This window comes from Schistocerca piceifrons, chromosome 3, assembly GCF_021461385.2.
Source record: "Schistocerca piceifrons isolate TAMUIC-IGC-003096 chromosome 3, iqSchPice1.1, whole genome shotgun sequence".
Taxonomy (NCBI): Eukaryota; Metazoa; Arthropoda; class Insecta; order Orthoptera; family Acrididae; genus Schistocerca; species Schistocerca piceifrons.
In genome coordinates, this window is record NC_060140.1 from 145,323,343 (window position 1) to 145,348,645 (window position 25,303).

At 41.7% G+C, this 25,303-nt stretch overlaps 1 protein-coding gene across 3 annotated transcripts in view; it reads left to right on the top strand.

The window, feature by feature from the left end:
• LOC124787665 (RNA polymerase II-associated protein 3) overlaps positions 1–25,303 on the top strand; it is a 114,675-nt gene that overhangs the window by 26,983 nt on the left and 62,389 nt on the right. For 2 of the 3 annotated variants that reach the window (XM_047254479.1, XM_047254478.1), the window contains exons 2-3: positions 4,266–4,419; positions 13,210–13,344. In XM_047254479.1, the coding sequence (XP_047110435.1) occupies positions 4,282–4,419; positions 13,210–13,344 (273 nt within the window). In that variant the 5' untranslated portion in view covers positions 4,266–4,281. The remainder of the gene's footprint in view (positions 1–4,265; positions 4,420–13,209; positions 13,345–25,303) is intronic. The other variant, XM_047254480.1, reaches the window with a different exon arrangement.

Genomic DNA, 25,303 nt, shown 5'->3' on the forward strand with positions numbered 1-25,303 from the left:
GCAGCTCAATATTTATCATGTCACATCTCGTGAACTGTGTGTCATCCAATGATGTAATTTTGTAGGTACATTCAGCACTATACAGGGTGGTCCATTGATCGTGACTGGGCCAAATATCTCGCAAAATAAGCGTCAAATGAAAAAAGTACAAAGAACAAAACTTGTCTAGCTTGAAGGGGGAAACCAGACGCCATAGGTCAAACGGATATCAATTGTGTTTTTTAAAATAGGAACCCCCATTTTTTATTACATATTCGTGTAGTACGTAAAGAAATATGAGTGTTATAGTTGGACCACTTTTTTCGCTTTGTGATAAATGGCGCTGTAATAGTCACAAACATATGGCTCACAATTTTAGACGAACAGTTGGTAACAGGTAGGTTTTTTAAATTAAAATACAGAACGTAGGTATGTTTGAACATTTTATTTCGGTTGTTCCAATGTGATACATGTACCTTTGTGAACTTATCATTTCTGAGAACGCATACTGTTACAGCGTGATTACCTGTAAATACTACATTAATGCAATAAATGCTCAAAATGATGTCCGTCAACCTCAATGCATTTGGCACTACGTGTAACGACATTCCTCCCAACAGCGAGTAGTTCGCCTTCCGTAATGTTCGCACATGCATTGACAATGTGCTGACGCTTGTTGTCAGGCGTTGTCGGTGGATGACGATAGCAAATATCTTTCAACTTTCCCCACAGAAAGAAATCCGCGGACGTCAGATCTGGTGAATGTGCAGGCCATGGTATTTTGCTTCGACGACCAATCCACCTGTCATGAAATATGCTATTCAATACCGCTTCAACTGCACGCGAGCTGTGTGCCGGACATCCATCATGTTGGAAGTACATCGCCATTCTGTCATGCAGTGAAACATCTTGTAGTAACATCAGTAGAACATTACGTAGGAAATCAGCATACATTGCACCATTTAGCTTGCCATCGACAAAATGGGGGGCCAGTTATCCTTCCTCCCATAATGCTGCACCATACATTAACCCGCCAAGGTCGTTGATGTTCCACTTGTTGCAGCCATCGTGGATTTTCCGCTGCCCAATAGTGCATATTATGCCGGTTTACATTACCGCTGTTGGTGAATGACACTTCGTCACTAAATAGACCGTGTGCAAAAAATCTGTCATCGTCCTGTAATTTCTCTTGTGCCCAGTGGCAGAACTGTACATGATGTTCAAAGTCATCATCATGCAATTCCTGGTGCATAGAAATATTGTATGGGTGCAATCGATGTTGATGTAGCATTCTCAACACCGACGTTTTTGAGATTCCCGATTCTCGTGCAATTTGTCTGCTATTGATGTGCGGATTAGCCATGACAGCAGCTAAAACACCTACTTGGCATCATCATTTGTTGCGGGTAATGGTTGATGTTTCATATGTGGCTGAACACTTCCTGTTTCCTTAAATAACGTAACTATCCGGCGAACGGTCCGGACACTTGGAAGATGTCATCCAGGATACCGAGCAGCATACATAGCACACGCCCGTTGGGCATTTTGATCACAATAGCCATACATCAACACGATATCGACCTTTACCGCAGTTGGTAAACGGTCCATTTTAACATGGGTAATACATCAAGAAGCAAACACCGTCCACACTGGTTGAATGTTACATGATACCACGTACTTACACATTTGTGACTAATACATCGCCATCTATCACAAAGCGAAAAAAGTGTCCAACTAAAACATTCATATTTCTTTACGTACTACACGAATATGTAATAAAAAATGATGCCTTACAGTAAGAAAAAGACAAAATAAATTTGGGAAAAATAAATTAGGTTGCAGCAGGAAAAAGCAGTTTTTATTTATGAAAAAGTATTGGAGACAGATTAATAGGATCTTTCATTTTTCCATGAAACACTGACAGGAGCATCACACAGTGAATTCTTAATGGAATATTTCAGTTTTTTTCTGGAAGACATTCGACTACACCGATGTCAGAACATGTCCATCCACAATAGGGCACCACCTCATTTGGCTCTGCAAGTAAGAAAATTATGCCATGGGTCAACATCATAGTGACCTGCTCACTCTCTTTATTCAACCCATTGGATTTTTTATTTTTGGGGGTATTTAAATGACATAGTGTACTAAAGATCTATTGCAAATATTGACATTCTTCATCAACATGTTCAAGAAGGGTTTCATAAGATACTCAGACATCTGGAATATGGTAGTGACTAAGACAGTCCATGATGCTTTGTTTAGAAGATTGTGTTAGACATAATGGGAGACATTTTGAGCATTTCATTTTGCCATCAGAATACAACATTCGAACGGAAAAGAAAAAAGTGCCAGTAGCACCAATTTGAAAACAAAAAGTCAGAAATGAAGCAGACATGTAACAACAAAAAAGTGTCTGTACTTAAGGAAAAAAAAAAATTGACCATATGTATACAGGGTGTTACAAAAATTTATGGCCAAACTTTCAGGAAACATTACTCACACACAAATAAAGAAAAGATGTTATGTGAACATGTGTCCGGAAACACTTAATTTCCATGTTAGAGCTCATTTTAGTTTCGTCAGTATGAACTGAACTTCCTCGATTCACCGCCAGTTGGCCCAATTGAAGGAAGGTAATGTTGACTTCGGTGCTTGTGTTGACATGCGAATCATTGCTCTACAAGTACTAGCATCAAGCACATCAGTACGTAGCATCAACAGGTTAGTGTTCATCACGAACGTGGTTTTGCAATCAGTGCAATGTTTACAAATGCGGAGTTGGCAGATGCCCATTTGATGTATGGATTTGCACGGGGCAATAGCCGTGGTGCGGTACATTTGTATCGAGACAGATTTCCAGAACGAAGGTGCCCCGACAGGAAGACGTTCGAAGCAATTGATCGGCGTCTTAGGGAGCATGGAACATTCCAGCCTATGACTCGCGACTGGGGAAGACCTAGAACAACGAGGACACTTCCAATGCTTCGTGCAGTTGACGATAGCCCTAATGTCAGCGTCAGAGAAGTTGCTGCTGTACAAGGTAAAGTTGAGCACGTAACTGTATGGAGAGTGCTACGGGAGAACCAGTTGTTTCCGTACCATGTACAGCGTGTGCAGGCACTATCAGCAGCTGATTGGCCTCCACGGGTACACTTCTGCGAATGGTTCATCCAACAATGTGTCATTCCTCATTTCAGTGCAAATGTCCTCTTGATGGATGAGGCTTCATTCCAACGTGATCAAATTGTAAATTTTCACAATCAACATGTGTGGGCTGACGAGAATCCGCACGCAATTGTGCAATCACATCATCAACACAGATTTTCTGTGAATGTTTGGGCAGGCATTGTTAGTGATGTCTTGGTTGGGCCCCATGTTCTCCCACCTACGCTCAATGGAGCATGTTATCATGATTTCATACGGGATACTCTACCTGTGCTGCTAGAACGTGTGCCTTTACAAGTACGGCACAATATGTGGTTCATGCACGATGGAGCTCCTGCACATTTCAGTTGAAGTGTTAGTACGCCTCTCAACAACAGATTCGGTGACCGATGGATTGGTAGAGGCAGACCGGTTCCATGGCCTCCGCGCTCTCCTGACCTCAACCCTCTTAACTTTCATTTATGGGGGCATTTGAAAGCTCTTGTCTACGCAATCCCGGTACCAAAGGTAGAGACTCTTCATGCTCGTATTGTGGATGGCTGTGATACAATACGCCATTCTCCACGGCTGCATCAGCGCATCAGGGATTCCATGCGACAGAGGGTGGATGCATGTATCCTCGGTAACGGAGGACATTTTGAACATTTCCTGTAACAAAGTGTTTGAAGTCACGCTGGTACGTTCTGTTGCTGTGTGTTATCATTCCATGATTAATGTGATTTGAAGAGAAGTAATAAAATGAGCTCTAACATGGAAAGTAAGCGTTTCCGGACACATGTCCACATAACATGTTTTCTTTATTTGTGTGTGAGGAATGTTTCCTGAAAGTTTGGCCGTACCTCTTTGTAACACCCTGTATATGAGCTTTTTTGCTTCTTTTTATGTCCTATGTGCATTCCTCAGAGGTTTCTCTCATGTAAGTCGTTATCCTGTACCACTTTCTCTTAAGATGTTAACTACCTACCTGCCTATGTACCTTAGGTGTAGTTTTATGCTGTTTTATTTGTATTGTTTTAAAGAGTGAATATATTATTAAGTGAGATATATAATTAATGCTTACAAACCACATTTACAGGAACATTCACATGTTGTATGTGCTGAGTAATTGATCCTTACAGGTTTTTTCATGTTGAGATGGATCCTATCGTGTTACAAAAACAGATTCGTGATAATGCTCAGGATGTACAAAACTATATGTTGGATTTAAAAAACTGGGAGGAAGAAATGAAGAGGAAAGAACAACTATTACATGAAGAGTCAGCAGATGACAAGGTATAGAAACTCATTCCTACTGCCTTTACTGATGAGCAGAGCTTGGACTTTCATGCACTTCAAAGTATGAATGTAATTTATGGTCTGTAGATTTATTGTCTCCTAGACCATTTATATAGATAAGGAACAGCAGAGGGCCTGTCACACTACTGAGGGGAATGCCAGAAATCCCTTCAGTTTTATCCGATGAGTTTCCTTCATTTGCTATGAACTGTGACCTCTCTCACATGAAATCATGAATCTAGTTGCATAACTGAGATGATATTCCTTAGTTGTGCAATTTGATTGCAAGCTGCTTGTGAGGTATGGTGTCAAAAGCCTTCTAGAAATCTAGGAATATGGAATCTATTTGAAATTCCTTGTCAAGAGCACTCAACATTTCGTGCGAGTAGAGCTAGTAGTGTTTCACAAGAAAGAAGTTTTCTAAATATGCTGACTGTGTCTCAATAGTCTGTTCTCTTCTAGGAATTTCATAATTTTTGAACACAATATATGTCCCAAAATCGTGCTGCAAATTGATGTTAGTAACATGGGCCTGGAGTTTAGTGGCTTACTCCTATTGCCTTTCTTGAATATTTGTGTGACCTGTGCGGTGATTTAAGTTGCTTCACTACGTTGAGGATATCTCGTTCTATGTTACTCATGTTGGCAGATGCTCTTGTTTCGAATTCTGGCATATTTACTGTATCTCCTTTGGTGAAGAAATTTCGGAAGACTGTGTTTAGTAATTCTGCTTTAGCAGCACTACCATTAATAGTATTTTCATTGCTGTTGTGCAGAGAAGGTGTTGATTCTGCCTTGCCACTAGCATGTTTTCCATACAACCAGAACCTCTTCGGATTTTCTGTCTCATTTCAAGACAAAGTTTTGTTGTTGAAACTAATATAAGCATCTCAAATTGAAGTCCGCACTAAATTTCGAGCTTCTTTTAAAGATTGCCAATCTTGGGGATTTTGTGTTTGTTTGAATTTGGCATGCTTTTTTCATCTGCAACAGTGTTCTGACCTGTTTTGTGTACCAAGGGGGATCAGCTCCATATTTTGTTAATTTATTTGATATGAATCTCTCAGTTGCTGTCAATACTATTTCTTTGAGTTTGAGCCACATCTATCAACACTTACATTGTTAATTTGGAAGAAGAGGAGGTAGTCTCTCAGGAAAGCATCCTGTGAATTTTTATCTGCTTTTTGGAGTTGGTGTGTTTTTCTTTTGTTTTTGGAGGATTCTGGAGTTACGGTACTCAGTCTCGCTATGACGACCCTATGTTCACTTATTCATGTACCCATTTTGATGCTTGTTATTAGTTCAAGATTATTTGTTGCTAAGAGGTTGCATTTTTCAAGCAGAGCCGTACACATCTGATAACCTATACAAGTGGTGGGCAAAAGACTCAAATTGATTATCCGCTTACAGGAAGACGCAACGTGAAGCAGGTAACTGACTTAAAAGTCATCCCCTCAGAATCAATTGCCCCCAAGCATCAGCCTCTTGTTATGGGCCTGAAGTTGAATATCCACAACCCAAATCATTCCCCCTGCGGGTCCGGGGGTTAGAATAGGCCCGAAGTATTCCTGCCTGTCGTAAGAGATGACTAAAAGGAGTCCCTCCCCCTCAAGGGGGTAGTTTGCGCCTGCGTCCGGAGACGGACGGTTTCATGACTTACATTTGTGGTCATTTTGGTTTCTTGCTTATTCTGGTTTCTTCCTTCCTTTGTTTGGTTCCTTTCTTTGTCCTTCTCCCTCTCTCACTGTCTTCCTTACTTTTTACCTTGCCTTCTTCTCCTTGCCTTCTTGTCCACCCTATGGTCTCTGCCTCGGCATTTGAGACAGTCTGTCCTTTCTCTCCCTCTCTCCTTTTTTTTCCTCTTCTTCTTTCCTCCCTGTGCGTGCCTGAAGGCCGACCCACGCGTAGCCGGGGACGGGGTAACGCATAATTCCCCGCCCTGGGTAGACAAGTAAGGCACGCACGTACCCCCTGGTAAAGGCCAGGCCCAGGGAGGGGTGATTGCCTGAGCTGACACCTTCCGACTATGTCGATTGGTCCCTCCGTCCGTTTCTCGGGAGGTGTAACCTGAGGTGTAAACATTTACCTAAGGCGGGAGTGCTCTCTGAGAGGGTCCCCACAAGGAAGGAGCCATTGGAGACGCTGGCAATCATGGGGGGATTCCTCCGCAATGGATTTCTCTTCTTCTTCTCTCTCGACTTCTGCCCAAAAACAGAAACTTGACCAGCCGCCAGTGACAAAAGTACTACCGCCTGCCCCAAAGTTCCTCGTAGTTTGTAGATCTGAGGACGGAACGGATTTTTCACCTGTCAACTCTTTCATTATTCAGAAGGGTATAGATGCCATAGCTGGACCTGTCAAGTCTTGTACCAGGATGCGTAACGGTACCTTGTTGTTAGAAACTGAGAGCGCCTTTCAGGCACAAAAACTGCTTCGGGCCACACTCCTGTACGCGTTCCCTGTCCGGGTGGAGGCTCACCGCACTTTGAATTTGTCGCGTGGTGTGGTATATACTAGATCACTCGACGGATTGACTGACGAGGAGATTCAGTCTTTCCTCGCTGAGCAGGGCGTGACGGCTGTCCATAGGATCATGAAAAAGGTCGACAATGACCTTGTACCAACCTGGACACTTTTCTTGACCTTTGATAGCGTTCAGCTGCCGTCGCATATCAAAGCGGGCTATGAGGTTATTTCTGTTCTCCCCTATGTCCCGGCACCTACGCGCTGCTACCAGTGTCAGCGTTTTAATCACACCCGCCAGTCTTGTTCTAATGCGGCTAAATGTGTCACTTGTGGCAGGGACGCCCATGAGGGTGACTGTCCACCTCCGTCTCCTCGTTGCGTCAACTGTCAGGGTGACCATGCAGCGTCCTCCCGTGACTGTCCCATCTACAAGGATGAATGCTGTATACAGGAAGTTCAGGTCAAAGAGAAAGTGTCCAACTCAGCTGCTCGCAAGCTGACAACAAGCTTCGGGTCTTGAAACCTCTCCCCACACCTTGGACGACCTCTTCACCCCCTTCTCGGCGGGAGGAGGTCGTTTTGGCCTGGTTACGAATTGGACACTGCTGGTTCAGCCATCGCCATCTGCTGACGGCTGCGCCGGCGCCGTTCTGCCATGTGGGCAATTGCTGACGGTACGCCACATTTTAACGTCCTGTCCGAATTTTAATACACTGCGCATTGATCTTGGCCAGCCATGCACTCTGGATGCCACTTTAGCGGATGACCCAGGAGCAGCTGCTCGCGTTCTTCGTTTTATCCACTTGACAAACCTGTCTAAGGACATTTGATTATGCCGTTTTCTTTTAATCCCTTGCCTGTTAATGTGTCTTTTATAGTGTTGTCCTTTTTAGTTGCTGTTTTAACCTTGTGCCTCTCAGTGCATTCATAACCTAGTCTGGGCACTAATGACCACTGTAGTTGTGCGCCCCCCCCCCCCCCCCCCCCTCCAAAAAAAAAAAAAAAAAATTTCCCCAACAACGGACCAGCCAGTAGAAGGCATATGGAACAGCATCACTAGCCAAGCCCACTGTACAGCAAATGAGCAACCAATAAAGAAGTCTTATGATGGAATGAAGACACGCATGCAGCTGTGAGGTAGAAGAAGAAATATTTCAAAGTATGGTCCCAGTTCTGCATTAATGAAGATATACAACACCACAAGAAGCAAAAATTGGCTGCCAAGAAAGCACTTGCAGCAGTCAAATCATCTTACTATCGCCATATTTATGATGAACTAGACACAACAGAAGGAGTAAATAAAATTTATCACCTTGCCAAAGCACGCCACCAAGCCACTCTGGACATTGGCCATGTCAGAGACATAAAGGACAAGACCATTGACTCCTTCGAGACACAGTCAACATTCTCCGCAGATGAAGTGATTAGTTCTCCAAAATCAGCTATGAGAAATTTGACCATCCCCCAATACTGATTGCTGATCCAGTTGCTGGACCTGTACTACCAATTAGCATCCAGGAGTTCAAGGAAGTGGTTAAGAAGTCGAAAAATGGGAAGGCTACTGGCCCTGATGACATTCCAGTGGAAGTATGGAGGATCCTTGGCCACAAAGTTGCCACAATTTGTACTGTCCACTTCAGCAGAATCATTGATGAGGATATAGTCCCAACAGTCTGGACAACTAGTGTTACACAGCCAATCTGGGCGGGGAAAGGTGATGCGACAGAATGCTCACAGTACCGACCAATTTTACTGCTTTGAGCGTGTTATAGACTCCAGGGGCTCCGTGCAATTGTTTGTATCACTCCAAATCAATGCAGGCTTATCAAAGGAAGTGGAACTACAGGTGCCATTCATGCCACTCAGTTACTTAGTGTAAAACACCATGAGAAAAACAAGGATACTCATATGTCATTCGTAGGTCTCAAAAAGGTCTTTGACCGTGTCCCACATCAACGTATTTGACGTGCATTATGGTCTCTCAGTGTTCGTGAAGCTTTTGTCTGACGGGTCCAACTGCTATATCAAAATGTCTCCAGTAATGTCCGATGTACAGTGGGAACATCACCCACTTTTACTACAGTGTCTGAGTACATCAAGGTTCAGTAGTGTTACCCCTACTATTTATCCTCTGTATGGTCACTGTGATGTACGACTTACGGTCACCCCACCCTTGGTCACTCCTATACGCTGATATTGTTTTGTTGGCAGGCAAACACCATGAAGATCTCCAGGAGCAGACTCAGCAGCAATGGAATCAATGACTTCGCAGGTTTGGCCTCCAACTGAATACCAAGAAGACTACTTGGAGTGTGGTATTCAAACTGATGGGACCATCAAAGTCAGTGGAAAAGATAGTAAAAGTCTTCCAGATGTCCGTGCCTGTGTTAACACAGTCTGGATGAAATGGTGCCAGGCGACTGGCGTCTTGTGTGATCACCGTATGTCTTTATGCCTTAAGTCAATGGTTTATAGGACTGTAGTATGCCCAGTCACACTTGATAGGTCAGAATGTTGGTCAACGACAACGAAGCATGAGCAGGCTCTCCACATGATGAAAATGCAAATGCTCTGATGGTCCCTTTGGCTTATCTGATTTGACCATGCAACAAACGTCAATGTTTGGCAGCGACTTGGAGTTGCAGCCGTCTCAGACAAACTACGGGAAAGCAGGTTAAGATGATACAGACACGTGATGTGCAGTAAAGCAGACCTAAGACACGATAGATGGACTGTGTCAAGAAGTGTTTGGAATTTATCAATGCCACATATGAAGATGCCCTTGCCAGACCCAAATATAGACAGATGTGTCAACAAGCAGACCCTGCTAGTGCAGAATAAATGATAAGAAAAAGAGTGTGATTATAGCTATGAGTTTATTAAAATATGTCTTAATAAACACTAATTTACTCTGAATACTCTTCTCATTGCAAGCACTAACTGCAGCAGGGATACTTGCACTGCTTCATTTTTGTACATCACATCAAGCACCTTTTTCACATATTCTAAATTATCTCTATAATATAGAGCTGCTTCAGTCATGTTCGCCATCTCTTGATGATTGGCTCTGGGGGTAAATGAGTATCTTCCATCATATCAGTAAATAACTTCATTCTTGATGGCACCTTAACAGACACTTTTTTCATGGAGGAAATTAAGGCACTTCTGGAAAATTTGCCTGAGTTTCCTCTGCCAGCTGGTGAAGAGTATGTACTAAACAAATCATACGAACTGCTTTAAGATAAAATACCTGCAAAACTTTAGCAGCCTAAATCTTGCATGCTGTTGCACCTATGCATCACGAACGACCTTGGCAATCATTGAATGGTTTGTTTCTTTCAGTACCTTGGAGAAAAAGAGATGGGATGTTCTTGGTTCATTTCATCATTTTTCCCACAGTGACATCAGCAGTAAATTTTATACATACGTTGGTTGTTTCATTTACAGACAACCACAAGCTTGAGCCATCAAGATTGTCTCTTATTTCTTGTATTACCTGAAAAGAATTAGTTTGTTGAAAAGTAGTAAGATCGGGGGTGTAATTTGGGGTCTCACTTTTTTATACTTTATAAAGGAACCACTCATTGTTGATAGCTATGTTCTTCTCATTTCCTGACACTTTTATGGATTTAGATATTTGATAAATAACAGCTCTTCTACACAAACAGAGCAGTAAAAAAATTTGCTTTGGTGTTTCCCTTCCTCTTAAAATATCATGGTGAAATATTTGTGTTTCGAGAATAATTGTTGAAGAAGTAAAATATATGCATAAATTAGTTAAACATATTCATTAACCCCTTATATATTCATTTATACACCCTATAAAACTTCAGTAGTAAATTCCTTACAACTTGGAATGAATTTATTCCTTACATGCATACGTGTAACTGTCAAGGAATGCAGTGTGCAAATATGTAAAAATCCGATCTCTACTTGCATCAGTTACTAATATTTAACATTAATATTAATATTTTCAGTGGAATTAGTCAAGAAACTCAGTTCGGTCTTTCGGTGTTTTGATATTCCTGCTCATTATATCCACACTGGAAGTTTTTGTGCTTGATGTTAGTACAGCAAAGATAAATCTTTCGTCTTGTTTTCACTTTTTTTAAAGTGAAAACACAGTCTTTATACTACTCAACAACCTTACTAGCCTATTGATGTAGTAGTATAGTTGCGACCTATGCAAGCTCAGTTGAAGGTAGCTACCATTTCACAGTGAACATACAAAGGTAGGGTATTTTGAATTCTTTATTTATTTATTAACGTCACAGAGTGACCCACCATTTTGGTAACTATAATGGGTCTTTGCTACAACAAACTATACAGTTTCCAGGCTTTTAGTACTTTTCTTGTTTTTCATACAATTAAATTGTTAGTTAAAAAATAAAAGCAAAGCAAAAAAGACCACAGAATACATAAGTACAATTGGAAAATAAAATTACTTTTTCTTAAGAAGAAAATAATACATGAAGGGGCATAGCAAAAGTGGTTCCCTTGCCTAGCTATTTGAAGTGGGAGGGCTTTGGTAAATACTTCAAGCCTGTTTCACCTGAATTAGCTTATTTTATTCTACTAGAGGTACTACTATACGTATGTATGTTGTGATGTTAACTCTACGTGAGTTGTGTATGAGGTATGACAGTATTATTTGTTACTACAATTGCTTCCTCCACTTAACTGTGCCATAAGCAGGAGAGGAGCCTCGAGAGATGACCTGAAGCCTCACCTCGCCATAGGGTGCTTCGTCTCTATGTTGTGCGTTTGTGTATGTGTATTTATATTTTATTATACTGCATATGAATGTTTATGCACAATTTTACAAAGTTCACATTTTACAGTTTGCATCTTACACATTTTACAAACTATATATTTACATGTTTGCAAATAATGATCCAAAGAACTAAATAAGTCCTTGCTGTACTTGTACAAACAGGAAAATCCGTTGTTTTATTTCTATGCTAACTTATTTCTAAATTCCATGTTTGTATTATCTGTAGTATTGTTGAAGTCGAGTGATCTGCTACTATGCCTTATATGTATCTGGTGATATCGGAGTATTCATATCATCAGTATCTATATGTTTATTTGTTTCCATATCAGTGTTTGTATCTCTGCTGTCCCATGCATCATGTTATGGAGTAGTGTGTGTTTCGGATTGTGTTCCTGTAAAAGGTCATTGCTGCTTAGAAGTCTTGTGTAGCACTATCGATATTTCATCAGTGATTTGTTAAGTATGTTCCAATTATTTGGGTCTCTTAAAGCTTGCCCTATGTCTTAGATTTCTGGTGTCAGGCTTGCGCGTGCGCGCGTGTGCGTGTGCGTGTGCGTGTGTGTGTGTGTGTGTGTGTGTGTACACGATTTTAATGTTATGTGTTCGGGAGATTCATATCGCCCACATTCACAAAAATCACTTCGGCTAAGGCAAAAGTAGTGCAGGTGTGTAGGGTAAGGGTCATGGCCCTTCAGGAGGTATACCATACCACGGCTTGGGTCAATGTGTCTGAGCCCCAACCATCCCCCTTCCAAAGATTTAATTGGCATTTTTCTGCAATATGCTCCCTTGTTATCTCATATACTTTATCGAGTCTTTCTCTTTTGAGCCAGTACAGTGCAGCTCGTGTCTGATGGTTATGTCAATAGGGTATGTTGCAAGTACAATGCATAGGGCTTCGATGGATGTAGTGCCAAATGCCCCTAATGCCCTTAATATTTTGAGCAATACACCTCTTTATCCACACCTCACAATGGTTTTTTGAGTCATGAGTGACAGTCGATGTGCCCAGGCACTTGCTGCGAAACACTTTACAGATTCAAAGAGGGCTGTATGATACATTTGCAGTGTCTGCAAAGGCAGTCTGTAGCTAGTTGAGTTCAGCGCAGTGACTTTGTGCATTAATCTTGTTGCTTTTACAGTTATAAGTCTTATGTACTTGTTGAATGTCAGTCGTTTGTTGAGGTGTGTCCCTAGGTATCCTGTTGTTACTTTCCTCTGTATGCTAGTGGTGTTCAGTCTAATGGTGGGCTTTCTCTGCAAGGCCCCTTTATCATTAAATACACTGTCAAACTTGGCACAATTGTAAGCTCGATATGGCTATAGCCTTTACTTTGAATCAAGCTTTTTGTACACAGTTGTTCATTTCAGCTGAATGTAGTACTCTCTGAATGTTTCTGCCATCCTCTTATCATAACTGCCACATTTGAGTGCTGGTCATCAGTTGAGTGAGCTCTGTGGGTGTCATGTTGAATAAACATTCTGTAAATGTCTTAGATTCTCAGTTTTATTTTCTATTGCCAGCAAATATTTCCTTCTTTTTCTAGGATGCTACTCCAGTCCGGTCTAAAGTAAAGCGAAGTTCAACAGGTACCCATACAGAAACAGAAGATAACAGGAAACAGGACAAACCTAAAAAAATTCCTTCATATGATTATGCAGCTTGGGATAAATTTGATGCTGTAAGTTCACTTACCAGTCATTTTATTACAGTTTTAATTATTTTAATTTTATACTTTGAAAATTGGCTGCTCAGACTGCAACTTGTCAGATCTGATATCTTGTTATTGTGAATTATCAAAGGGCTGGTAGTATTCAGAAGTGAAATTCCAAACAAATATAAGTTTGTTATGTAACAGCCATAATTTCAGTTCCAGCGACACACACACACACACACACACACACACACACACACACACACACACCTACCTTTGCAACTACATTGTACCAGAACTTTCCCTGCCCAATCTATAATTTGGAAATGTTGGTCTTCATACATCTCATTGTCCGGGCTATTCACCACAGTGTCCCAAATAAGGTTACTGGGCAAAATATGAGTCACCCCATTAAAAGTGCACACTGGCCACTTTGTAGTGATCCAGAGGGTGTAAAACTGACACCAGGCGAACATGTGACACTGTACCAGTGACATAAGTCTTGGCATTGAAGTGGTGTTGTAGGTCAGTCGATCATTCAAAATCAGCGCTGTAAGTTAGACTGATGTGGATAGCTTATAGAATTGCAGAAAGCAGCTGTCAGATTTGGACATGCCCACGACCCCATGGTGGATGAAGGTGTCCAATTTTTTTGGAGTGTTGACGCAGTTTGTACGATGTGTCTACAATGAATGGTGTACCATTTGCAGCCACGACCTAAGAACAGTTGTTGTAAAAAGATTCCAGCCAACATGGGCCAGATAGTAGTGTCAAGCATTGTTAATGACAGTCAGTTTTGAACCAGACAGGAATTGCTGCTGTGACTCAATGTAGGTCTATCTAAACCAGTGAATACTGCAAAAGGAACAACGTGTGATGGACACTTGGAATTGTGTACCTCACAAAAGGCCATTAGTCACAGAAGCCCAAAAAGCTGCAAACGAGGGAACCAGACAGTAACTGACAGAAATCTTAATGTGGTCCGACACATTAAGATTTTACCTCTTTTTCAAATGATGCAAGGTACAGAGTCCACCAACAGCACAGTGAAGTATTTAACCCTCAATGCATGGATGATAAGTCAGGCCAAGATGCTTCTTTGATGATTAAGGGGTAATTTTTGGACATGACTTGGGACCACTTATTAACATCTACATCTACATGGTTACTCTGCAATTCACACTTAAGTGCCTGGCAGAGGGTTCATCGAACCATTTTCATACTACTTCTCTACCATTCCACTCTTGAATGGTGCGTGGGGAAAAGGAACACCTAAATCTTTCCGTTCGAGCCCTGATTTCTCTTATTTTATTATGATGATCATTTCTCCCTACATAGGTGAGTGTCAACAAAATATTTTTGCGTTCGGAAGAGAAAGTTGGTTATTGAAATTTCGTAAATAGACATCGCTGCAAAGAAAACAGTCTTTGTTTCAGTGACTGCCACCCCAACTTGCATATCATATCAGTGACACTCTCACCCCTATTTCACGATGGCACAAAATGAACTGCCTTTCTTTGCACTTTTTCGATGTCCTCTGTCAATCCTACCTGGTAAGGATCCCACATCATGCAGCAATATTTCAGCAGAGGACGGACAAGTGTTATGTAGGAGGTCTCTTTAGTGAGTTTGTCACATCTTCTAAGTGTTCTGCCAACAAAGCGCATTCTTTGTTTTGCCTTTCCCACAATATTATCTATGTGGTGTTTCCAATTTAAGTTGCTCATAATTGTAATTCCTTGGTATTTAGTTGAATTGACAGCCATTAGATTTGTGAGATTTATCGTATACCCAAAATTTATTGGATTTATTGTAGTATCCACGCGGATGACCGCGCACTTTTCTTTGTTTAGTGCCAATTGCCACTTTTCGCACCATACAGAAATTCTCTCTAGATCATTTTGTAATTGGAATTGATCGTCTGATGATTTTACTGGATGGTAAATTATAGTGTCATATGCAAACAATCTAAGGGGGTGCTCAGATTATCACCTAGATCATTTACATAAATCAGGAACAGCAGAGGGCCTATGACACTACCTTGCGGAACGCCAGATATCACTTCTGTTCTACTCGATGGTTTACCGTCTATCTCTACGAACTGTGACCTCTCTGAGAGTAAATCACGAATCCAGTCACACAACTGAGACGATAATCCATATGCACGCAGTTTGATTAATAGTCACTTGTGAGGAACGGTATCAAAAGCCTTCTGGAAATCTAGGAATATGGAATTGATCTGAGATTCCTTGTGACAGCGCTCATTACTTCATGGGAATAAAGAGCTAGCTGTGTTGCACAAGAACAATATTTACTGAATCCGCGTTGGTTATGTATCAATAAGTCATTTTCTTCAAGGTGATTGATAATGTTAGATTACAGTATATGCTCCAAAATCTTACTGCAAATTGAGGTAAATGATATGGGACTGGAATTCAATGGGTTACTCCTATTTCCTTTCTGGAATATTGGTGTGACCTGTGCTACTTTCCAGTCTTTAGGAACAGGCCTTTCGTCAAATAAGCGGTTGTATATTATTGCTAAGAAAGGCGCTATTGTGTCTGCATACTCTGAAAGAAACCTGATTGGTATACCATCTGGACCAGAAGACTTGCCTTTAAGTGATTTGAGTTGTTTCACAACACCTAAGATACCTAGACACCTACTTTTATGTCACTCATGCTAACAGCTGTTCTGGTTTCGAATTTTGGAATATTTACTTCATCTTCTTTTGTAAAGGAATTACAGAAAACTGTATTTAGTAACTCCGCTTTAGTGGCACCATCATTGGTAACATTTCTATCGCTATCGCTCAGTGACGGTATTGACTTCATGTCTGAGACAGAGGAAATACCCTCAGACTTCAAGAAGAATATAATAATTCCAATCCCAAAGAAAGCACGTGTTGACAGATGTGAAAATTACTGAACTATCAGTTTAATAAGTCACGGCTGCAAAAAACTTATGTGAATTCTTTACTGACGAATGGAGAAACTGGTATAGACCAACCTCAGGGAAGATCAGTTTGGATTACGTAGAAATATTGGAACACGTGAGGTAATACTGACCCTACAACTTATCTTAGAAGCTAGATTAAGGAAAGGCAAACCTATGTTTCTAACATTTGTAGATATAGAGAAAGCTTTTGACAGTGTTGACTGGAATACTCTCTTTCAAAATCTAAAGGTGGCAGGGGCAAAATACAGGGAGCGAAAGGCTATTTACAATTTGTACAGAAACCAGATGGCAGTTATAAGAGTCAAGGGACATGAAAGGGAAGCAGTGGTTGGGAAGGGAGTGAGACAGGGTTGTAACCTCTCCCTTATGTTATTCAATCTGTATATTGAGCAAGCAGTAAAGGAAACAAAAGAAAAATTCGGAGTAGGTATTAAAATCCATGGAGAGGAAATAGAAACTTTGAGGTTCGCCGATGACATTGTAATTCTGTCAGAGACAGCAAAGGACCTGGATAGTGTCTTGAAAAGAGGATATAAGATGAACATCAACAAAAGAGAAACGAGGATAATGGAATGTAGTTGAATTAAGTCGGGTGATGCTGAGTGAATTAGATTAGGAAATGAGACACTTCATGTAGTAAAGGAGTTTTGCTATTTGGGGAGCAAAATAACTGATGATTGTCGAAGTACAGAGGATATAAAATGTAGACTGGCAATGGCAAGGAAAGCGTTTCTGAATGAGAGAAATTTGTTAACATCGAGTATAGATTTAAGTGTCAGGTAATCATTTCTGAAAGTATTTGTATGGAGTGTAGCCATGTATGGAAGTGAAACATGGACGATAAATAGTTTGGACAAGAAGAGAATAGAAGCTTTCAAAATGTGGTGATACAGAAGAATGCTGAAGATTAGATGGGTAGGTCACATAACTAATGAAGAGGTATTGAATAGGATTGGGGAGAAGAGGAGTTTGTGGCACAACTTGACTAGAAGAAGGGATTGGTTGGTAGGACACGTTCTGAGGCATCAAGGGATCACCAATTTAGTATTGGAGGACAGCGTGTAGGGTAAAAATCGTAGAGGGAGACCAAGAGATGAATACACTAAGCAGATTCAGAAGGATGTAGGCTGCAGTAGGTACTGGGAGATGAAGAAGCTTGCACAGGATAGAGTAGCATGGAGAGCTGCATCAAACCAGTCTCAGGACTGAATATCACAACAACATCACCAATGCAGTTCACCTTGTATCCAATCAGGTACTGTGTTCTCAATTGGAAACACTGTGTGAGGAGTTTTTGGACTTGTTTTTGGAAGGGTATGTGGTCTCCTACAAATTTTCCTGCTCTTATTCATTTCAAATCCATGACTCGGCCTAGTTTCTGCTGTGCGCACCCTATTCCTGTTGCCCTGAAAGATCAGGTGAAAGAAGAATTGCACAGATGTCCATCTCTTGGGGTGATGCATCCTGTTACGGCTAGTGAATTGTTGTCTCCACTAGTTGTAGTTTGGAAGCCATCAGTGATTTCAGTACTACTGCCAATGCGCTGTCATTTGTAGATAGTTAACCTCTTCCATGCCAGAAGGAACAGTTGGTGAAAATATCAAATGGCCAGTACTTTCTAAAATTGATTTGTCTGAAGCGCATCTGCAGGTTCCTGTGAAGGAAGAGTCTCAGTGAGTTTCGGTTTTGAATACTCCTTTTGGTCTCTCTTAATATTTGCACCTTACTCTTGGTGTGGCTAGTGCCCCTGCTATTTTACAATGATTTAGAGAAATTGACTATGCCTGTCTTGGGTTGCTTTAATTATGTGGATAGTGTGGTTGTCAAGGACTCCTCCACGGCCAATCAGTTGAAAAAATTGCCCACGTTTTCTGACCTATGGTTCACAGGCCTACGGAGTAACCTCACGAAATCTATTTAAACCTGCTATTGTGTATTTGGGGTTTGAGGTCTCACGTGATGGATTTTGTCCTTTTCTAGACCATACCTCCCCTCATCTAAAAAGGAGCTTCGACCCTTCTTAGGGAGGGTAGCATACTACCAAAAATTCCTGCCTGTTGCAGCCACATTGGTCCACCCATTGCATTCCTTGTGTAGCTACATTCTTTCCTGACCAGCTCATAGTTTTGGTGATTAATGCCCTACATTACAGCCCCAACACAGTCCTAGTGCATTGATACACTAACAGCTGTCAATGACCTTGTGCTTCGCCTCTGAATCTCTTGTTCCCGCCCAGCAGCATTACTCTTGGGTAGAAAAAGAAGCACTTGTCATAGTCTATGCTCTCCAGAAATTTCATGTTTTTTCTTTAGTCTCTCTCTCTCTCTCTCTCTCTCTCTCTCCCCCTTTCTTTCTCACTCTCTCTCTAAGTTTCACCTAATTACTGACCATAAACCTTAGGTTTCCTTGTACCTTCATGGTTCCTTGCCTCGAAAGGCAGCACACCACCTACATCTAAACATGCCAATGCGGATACCTTGTCCTGCCTTCCTGTAGGGTCTGATTCTGACTTTAATTGTGGAGAATTGTTTTGCTTCCACCAATTTGATACTGAAATGCAGGACGTGGTGGAGGGTTTCCCAATTGCCAGCTCGCACGTAGCAGCTGCCATTGTCGCCGACTCGGTTCTCTGCCAGGTGGTTCAGTTTATTCAACAGGGCTGGCCAGATAAACCACCGGGTCGGGCTTCAGACCCCCTGGGCCTGTATTTTTCCTTAAGGTATCACCTGTGTGTTTTTAACGATGTTATGCTGTTGTCCGTGGAAGAGTACTCATTCCCGCCATGTGATGGCACGAGGTTCTACACCTCCTCCATCAGGCCGTATGGAAGTTTGGCACACTTAGCTGGTAGCTAGGAAACATTGATGGCAAAATGTCATTTTTATAGCGGCTTTGGGGCAATGTATCTGGGCAATAGACAGCTTCCAGGGTCTCTCTGTCCCCCCGTTCCACTCCATGCCAGCCGTGTGAACGCATTCATGTAGACTTTGTGGTCCCTTCTTGATTCCCATTGGCCCTTCATTGTGGATGCATTTTCCTGGTTTTCTTACATTCTGTGGTGTGCATCGATGTCGGCTGAGGTCACAATTAGTACACTATTGAGGGTTTTTTTTGTATTAAGGAGTTACCTTGTACCTTACTTACTGATAATGGGGCCCCTGTTTGTTTCTCAGACCTTTCAATTGTTTTGTTCCTGTCACTGCATTCGTAATTTCAGTGCTCCACCATTCCACCATCAACTAAATGGTGAGGCAGAACAGCTAGTATGTATGTGCGAGTCTCAAATAAAAAAGTTTGTGGATATGTCGCTAGGAGGACGCCTTCTTAGTTTTCTGAGCACCTGCCATTTCACGCCTATGAGGGAGCTGAGACCAGCTGAATTGCTTCACAGTCGGCAACCACGCACACTCCTTCACCTCCCGCAGCCTGCACCGCACCTGCAGTTGAATTCGTCTGCCTGCTTCATGTTGAGATTGCTAGTGTGGGCACAAGGGTTTGGTCGCCGGCCCAAGTGGATACCAGCCACTGTTTTCCACTGCCAGAGATGCCATCTTTGTGTCATCCATACAGCCAGCACGCTATAGGCATTCTACTTTAATCAGCTACACCTCCACTTGCCGCCAGAAGCTACAGGTTCATATGTGCAGCCCCCAGTGCCACTGACGCCCTGCTGCCCTCCACTTTGAGCCTGTCATCACTTGCTGTGGAGGTGCTCCCATTCCATTGGCTGCCTCCTCCAGCTTTCTGGTGCTGGATGCAGGTCTCTCTAGCCTGAATCTGTTGCCACATCCTGATGTTCCATTCGGACCATGTCCACTGGACCCCTCATCGTCACCGCGTCGGCCAATTGTCGCTCATGGGTCCAGCCCCATCTCCTCTGTACTGGGAGCTACTTGCTGATGACGATGCAGATATGGTGATGCTCCTTCCTCCCTGGTGCTGTCATCAGGTGCCACGTGGGCTCACCACCCTCGTGTGTGCCCGCATCTCCGTGCATTCCAGCCCTACGCTTTGGTGCCCGCCCAGCACATCGTCCCAGCCCCTCCATAGGGACTGGATGGTGCCCCTCTGGATCCAATGGATACGTCAGGCCACTGGCATCTCCTCCTTTGCCTGGGCAACCTCTTCACATGAGAGAGATATGTGCTGCAACCGGTTACTTTTGCATGTGAGTGAGAGCGCACCAAGGATTAGTGTGTTGCCGCACATGTGTATTTGATCAACTGCCAACTGTGTTAGCACGAGCCATTAACTAGAGGCTGCCTGTAGAAATCATGCACATGGCACAGTCTCTACTACATCTACATCTATACTCCACAAGCCACCCAACGGTGTGTGGCGGAGGGCACTTTACGTGCCACTGTCATTACCTCCCTTTCCTGTTCCAGTCGCGTATGGTTCGCGGGAAGAACGACTGTCTGAAAGCCTCCGTGCGCGCTCTAATCTCTCTAATTTTACATTCGTGATCTCCTCGGGAGGTATAAGTAGGGGGAAGCAATATATTCGATACCTCATCCAGAAACGCACCCTCTCGAAACCTGGCGAGCAATCTACACCGCGATGCAGAGCGCCTCTCTTGCAGAGTCTGCCACTTGAGTTTATTAAACATCTCCGTAACGCTATCACGGTTACCAAATAACCCTGTGACGAAACGCACCGCTCTTCTTTGGATCTTCTCTATCTCCTTCGTCAAACCGATCTGGTACGGATCCCACACTGATGAGCAATACTCAAGTATAGGTCGAACGAGTGTTTTGTAAGCCACCTCCTTTGTTGATGGACCACATTTTCCAAGCACTCTCCCAATGAACCTCAACCTGGTACCCGCCTTACCAACAATTAATTTTATATGATCATTCCACTTCAAATCGCTCCGCACGCATACTCCCAGATATTTTACAGAAGTAACTGCTACCAGTGTTTGTTCCGCTATCATATAATCATACAATAAAGGATCCTTCTTTCTATGTATTCGCAATACATTACATTTGTCTATTTTAAAGGACAGTTGCCACTCCCTGCACCAAGTGCCTATCCGCTGCAGATCTTCCTGCATTTCGCTACAATTTTCTAATGCTGCAACTTCTCTGTATACTACAGCATCATCCGCGAAAAGCTACATGGAACTTCCGACACTATCTACTAGGTCATTTATATATATTGTGAAAAGCAATGGTCCCATAACACTCCCCTGTGGCACACTAGAGGTTACTTTAACGTCTGTAGACGTCTCTCCATTGATAACAACATGCTGTGTTCTGTTTGCTAAAAACTCTTCAATCCAGCCACACAGCTGGCCTGATATTCCGTAGGCTCTTACTTTGTTTATCAGGTGACAGTGCGGAACTGTATCGAACGCCTTCCGGAAGTCAAGAAAAATAGCATCTACCTGGGAGCCTGTATCTAATATTCCCCTGGGTCTCATGAACAAATAAAGTGAGTTGGGTCTCACACGATCGCTGTTTCCGGAATCCATGTTGATTCCTACATAGTAGATTCTGGGTTTCCAAAAACGACATGATACTCGAGCAAAAAACATGTTCTAAAATTCTACAACAGATCGACGTCAGAGATATAGGTCTATAGTTTTGCGCATCTGCTCGACGACCCTTCTTGAAGACTGGGACTACCTGTGCTCTTTTCCAATCATTTGGAACCCTCCGTTCCTCTAGAGACTTGCAGTACACGGCTGTTAGAAGGGGGGCAAGTTCTTTCGCGTACTCTGTGTAGAATCGAATTGGTATCCTGTCAGGTCCAGTGGACTTTCCTCTATTGAGTGATTCCAGTTGCTTTTCTATTCCTTGGACACTTATTTCGATGTCAGCCATTTTTTCGTTTGTGCGAGGATTTAGAGAAGGAACTGCAGTGCTGTCTTCCTCTGTGTAACAGCTTTGGAAAAAGGTGTTTAGTATTTCATTTTTACGCGTGTCATCCTCTGTTTCAATGCCATCATCATCCTGGAGTGTCTGGATATGCTGTTTCGAGCCACTTACTGATTTAACGTAAGACCAGAACTTCCTAGGATTTTCTGTCAAGTCGGTACATAGAATTTTACTTTCGAATTCATTGAACGCTTCACGCATAGCCCTCCTTACGCTAACTTTGACAACGTTTAGCTTCTGTTTGTCTGAGAGGTTTTGGCTGCGTTTACACTTGGAGTGAAGCTCTCTTTGCTTTCGCAGTAGTTTCCTAACTTTGTTGTTGTACCACGGTGGGTTTTTCCCATCCTTCAGTTTTACTCGGCACGTACCTGTCTAAAACGCATTTTACGATTGCCTTGAACTTTTTCCATAAACACTCAACATTGTCAGTGTCGGAACAGAAATTTTCGTTTTGATCTGTTAGGTAGTCTGAAATCTGCCTTCTATTACTCTTGCTAAACTACCTACTGGTGACTCGCACCTATATAATATACACACGGAGCAGTGCTGACTCACGCTCACTGTGTTTTTAGTTTGTACCACTGACAGTAGCTGTTCTGTGTATCACTTACATTGTGACTTCTGTATGATTATTTTGTCTTGTTAAATGTTGAGTCACGAGAGGCTTATTTCGATTATTGTTTAGAGGTTTATGAATAAAGCCATATTTGTGTTACTTGGATAGGTTTCGCATATTACTTGGTTACTACGGTAATGAGTGTATGAATCAGCTTTAAACAGCATTACTTCACATTGTATGATTTGCAGAAGTATGATTTAATTCTCCTTCTTCATCTTTTTCTTTTTCTTCTTCTTCTTCTTCTTCGTCTTATTATTATTATTATTATTATTATTATTATCATTTTATATTTGTTATTTTTTATCTATAATAATTATCTTTTGTCAGCTTGCTTCCCATACTTCTGTTTTGAAATATTTATGTAATAGTATTGCATGCTAACAAATACACGCACATGCACACGCTCACACACACACACACACACACACACACACACACACACACACATTCTTCCTTACTCATATATCAGCTAGAAAGATGGGGAAATTTAGTATTGTTGAAAAGAGCTCCAAGAATTGAACATTTTTTGTCTGAAATGTTACGTCCATGATAAAAGCATATAATGCAAGATGCAAAAAAGAACTACATTTACGTCTACATCTACATACATACTTCATAAGGCAGTGTATGATGCATGACAGATAGTAACTTGTATCACTGCAAGTCATTCATCTACATCTATTTCCACCGAGCGAGGTGGCGCAGTGGTTAGCACACTGGACTCGCATTCGGGAGGATGACGGTTCAATCACGTCTCCGGCCATCCTGATTTAGGTTTTCCGTGATTTCCCTAAATTGTTTCAGGCAAATGCCGGGATGGTTCCTTTGAAAGGGCACGGCCGATTTCCTTCCCAATCCTTCCCTAACTCGAGCTTGCGCTCCATCTCTAATGACCTCGTTGTCGACGGGACGTTAAACACTAACAACCACCACCTACATCTATTTCTGCATACATACTCCGGAAGCCACATATAGTGCATGGCAGAGGGACCTTGGACTGCTACTGGTTATTTCCCTTTCTGCTCCACTCTCAAATAGAGCAAAGGAAAAAAGACATGTAACAATACACATATCATTACCACCTTATATAAACTGTTTCATTTCATTAATATAAATTCATTATTTTTTGTATTACAAGGATTAGCCATGCATAGATGGATAACAATACATAGAAGGCAGTGAGGTGTCAAAGCAAGCATGGCACGCTTCTGCCATCTAGTGACAATAGTGATAAACTGAGCTCACTTAGCACTGTACAACACTGTCACCAGACAGATAAATGATCAATCTTAACTCGTAAATATATTTTTGAACATTACTGTTTAGATAGTGTTATGTGTATGGTTATATGTAGTTTGTAAAACAGCGTTTTTCATTGTAATTGTCATGGACTTATGTAAATACAAATGTACAAGTCATGTCTTTATTCTTAAGACATAATCAGTAGGGACTTCCCCATGAAAGGGTTTTGGCGGCAAAATTTACTGCCTTTTTGCTCACTAGAATATTCTCTAAGTAAAGTGGAAGACAGACTCAAGTTACGTGTGAAATGGTGAACACTTACATTACGTTGTGGTGCCAAAATTGGACATAATTGTTATAAAAGCCTCGGATGGACGAGATAAAGTTGCTACTATTAATTCTGTAGTGTTTTGATCCGAAGAAGAAGATGTGGCTATCCATTTTGTGGACCAGTTTGAAGTTTTGTGGCATGCATTACATTTCAGCAAGATCCATTGTGCTGGCCAGGTATGACGATGGAAAGTATTATGACATCCTAACGATAATTAAAGGCTGAAAATTCATCACACTGTCACAATTCTTGTTAGGGGCTATAAGCAGTGCTTACCACCTGTCCTTCCTATTTTTGTGAAGATATTTGAGCTGTTTATAAATATGACATGTTCTAAATTTCTATTACTGGCAAATTGAGTGACACATCATAGAGTTGCCAAATAATCTTTACCAACTATTTTACTATAAAAATTGCTACAAATTGGAAGCAGTGGTGCAGAAGAAGACACCAAAAGGTACTGTGCAGTTTCACTTACCTACAACAGAAAAATACTGTGGTGGCACTGCAGTGTACACGATTTCATAAATTTATTTGCATGTAATGAAAGTAACTTCCAGTTTGATAAAGTGCAGGATACGGTGTTTTTTGTTTAAGGATAGTGTAATCACAACATTGCAACCTTGTTTTGGCATAAAGTTCAATGGTTTAGTAATAATTAAAAAGCACATTTCTATACAGGATGATCAGGTACTGTAAAATATAATGAAAATAATGATGCCTAGGTACACTACTAATAAAAGCACCACCACAGTAGCTAAGCATCTCAATGCTTAGCAGTTTATTTTCACTGAATACTTCACAATACATTTATTTATAAACGTATCATGTGTACAATAGAGGTGTTTTTGTGCAGATGAAAGTATTCATTTTCCCACCAATTAATTCAGTACATGTATAGTGTCGATGTTAGTCATTTGCGGTGTAACATTGTTATCACAAAATGTTGTCCAT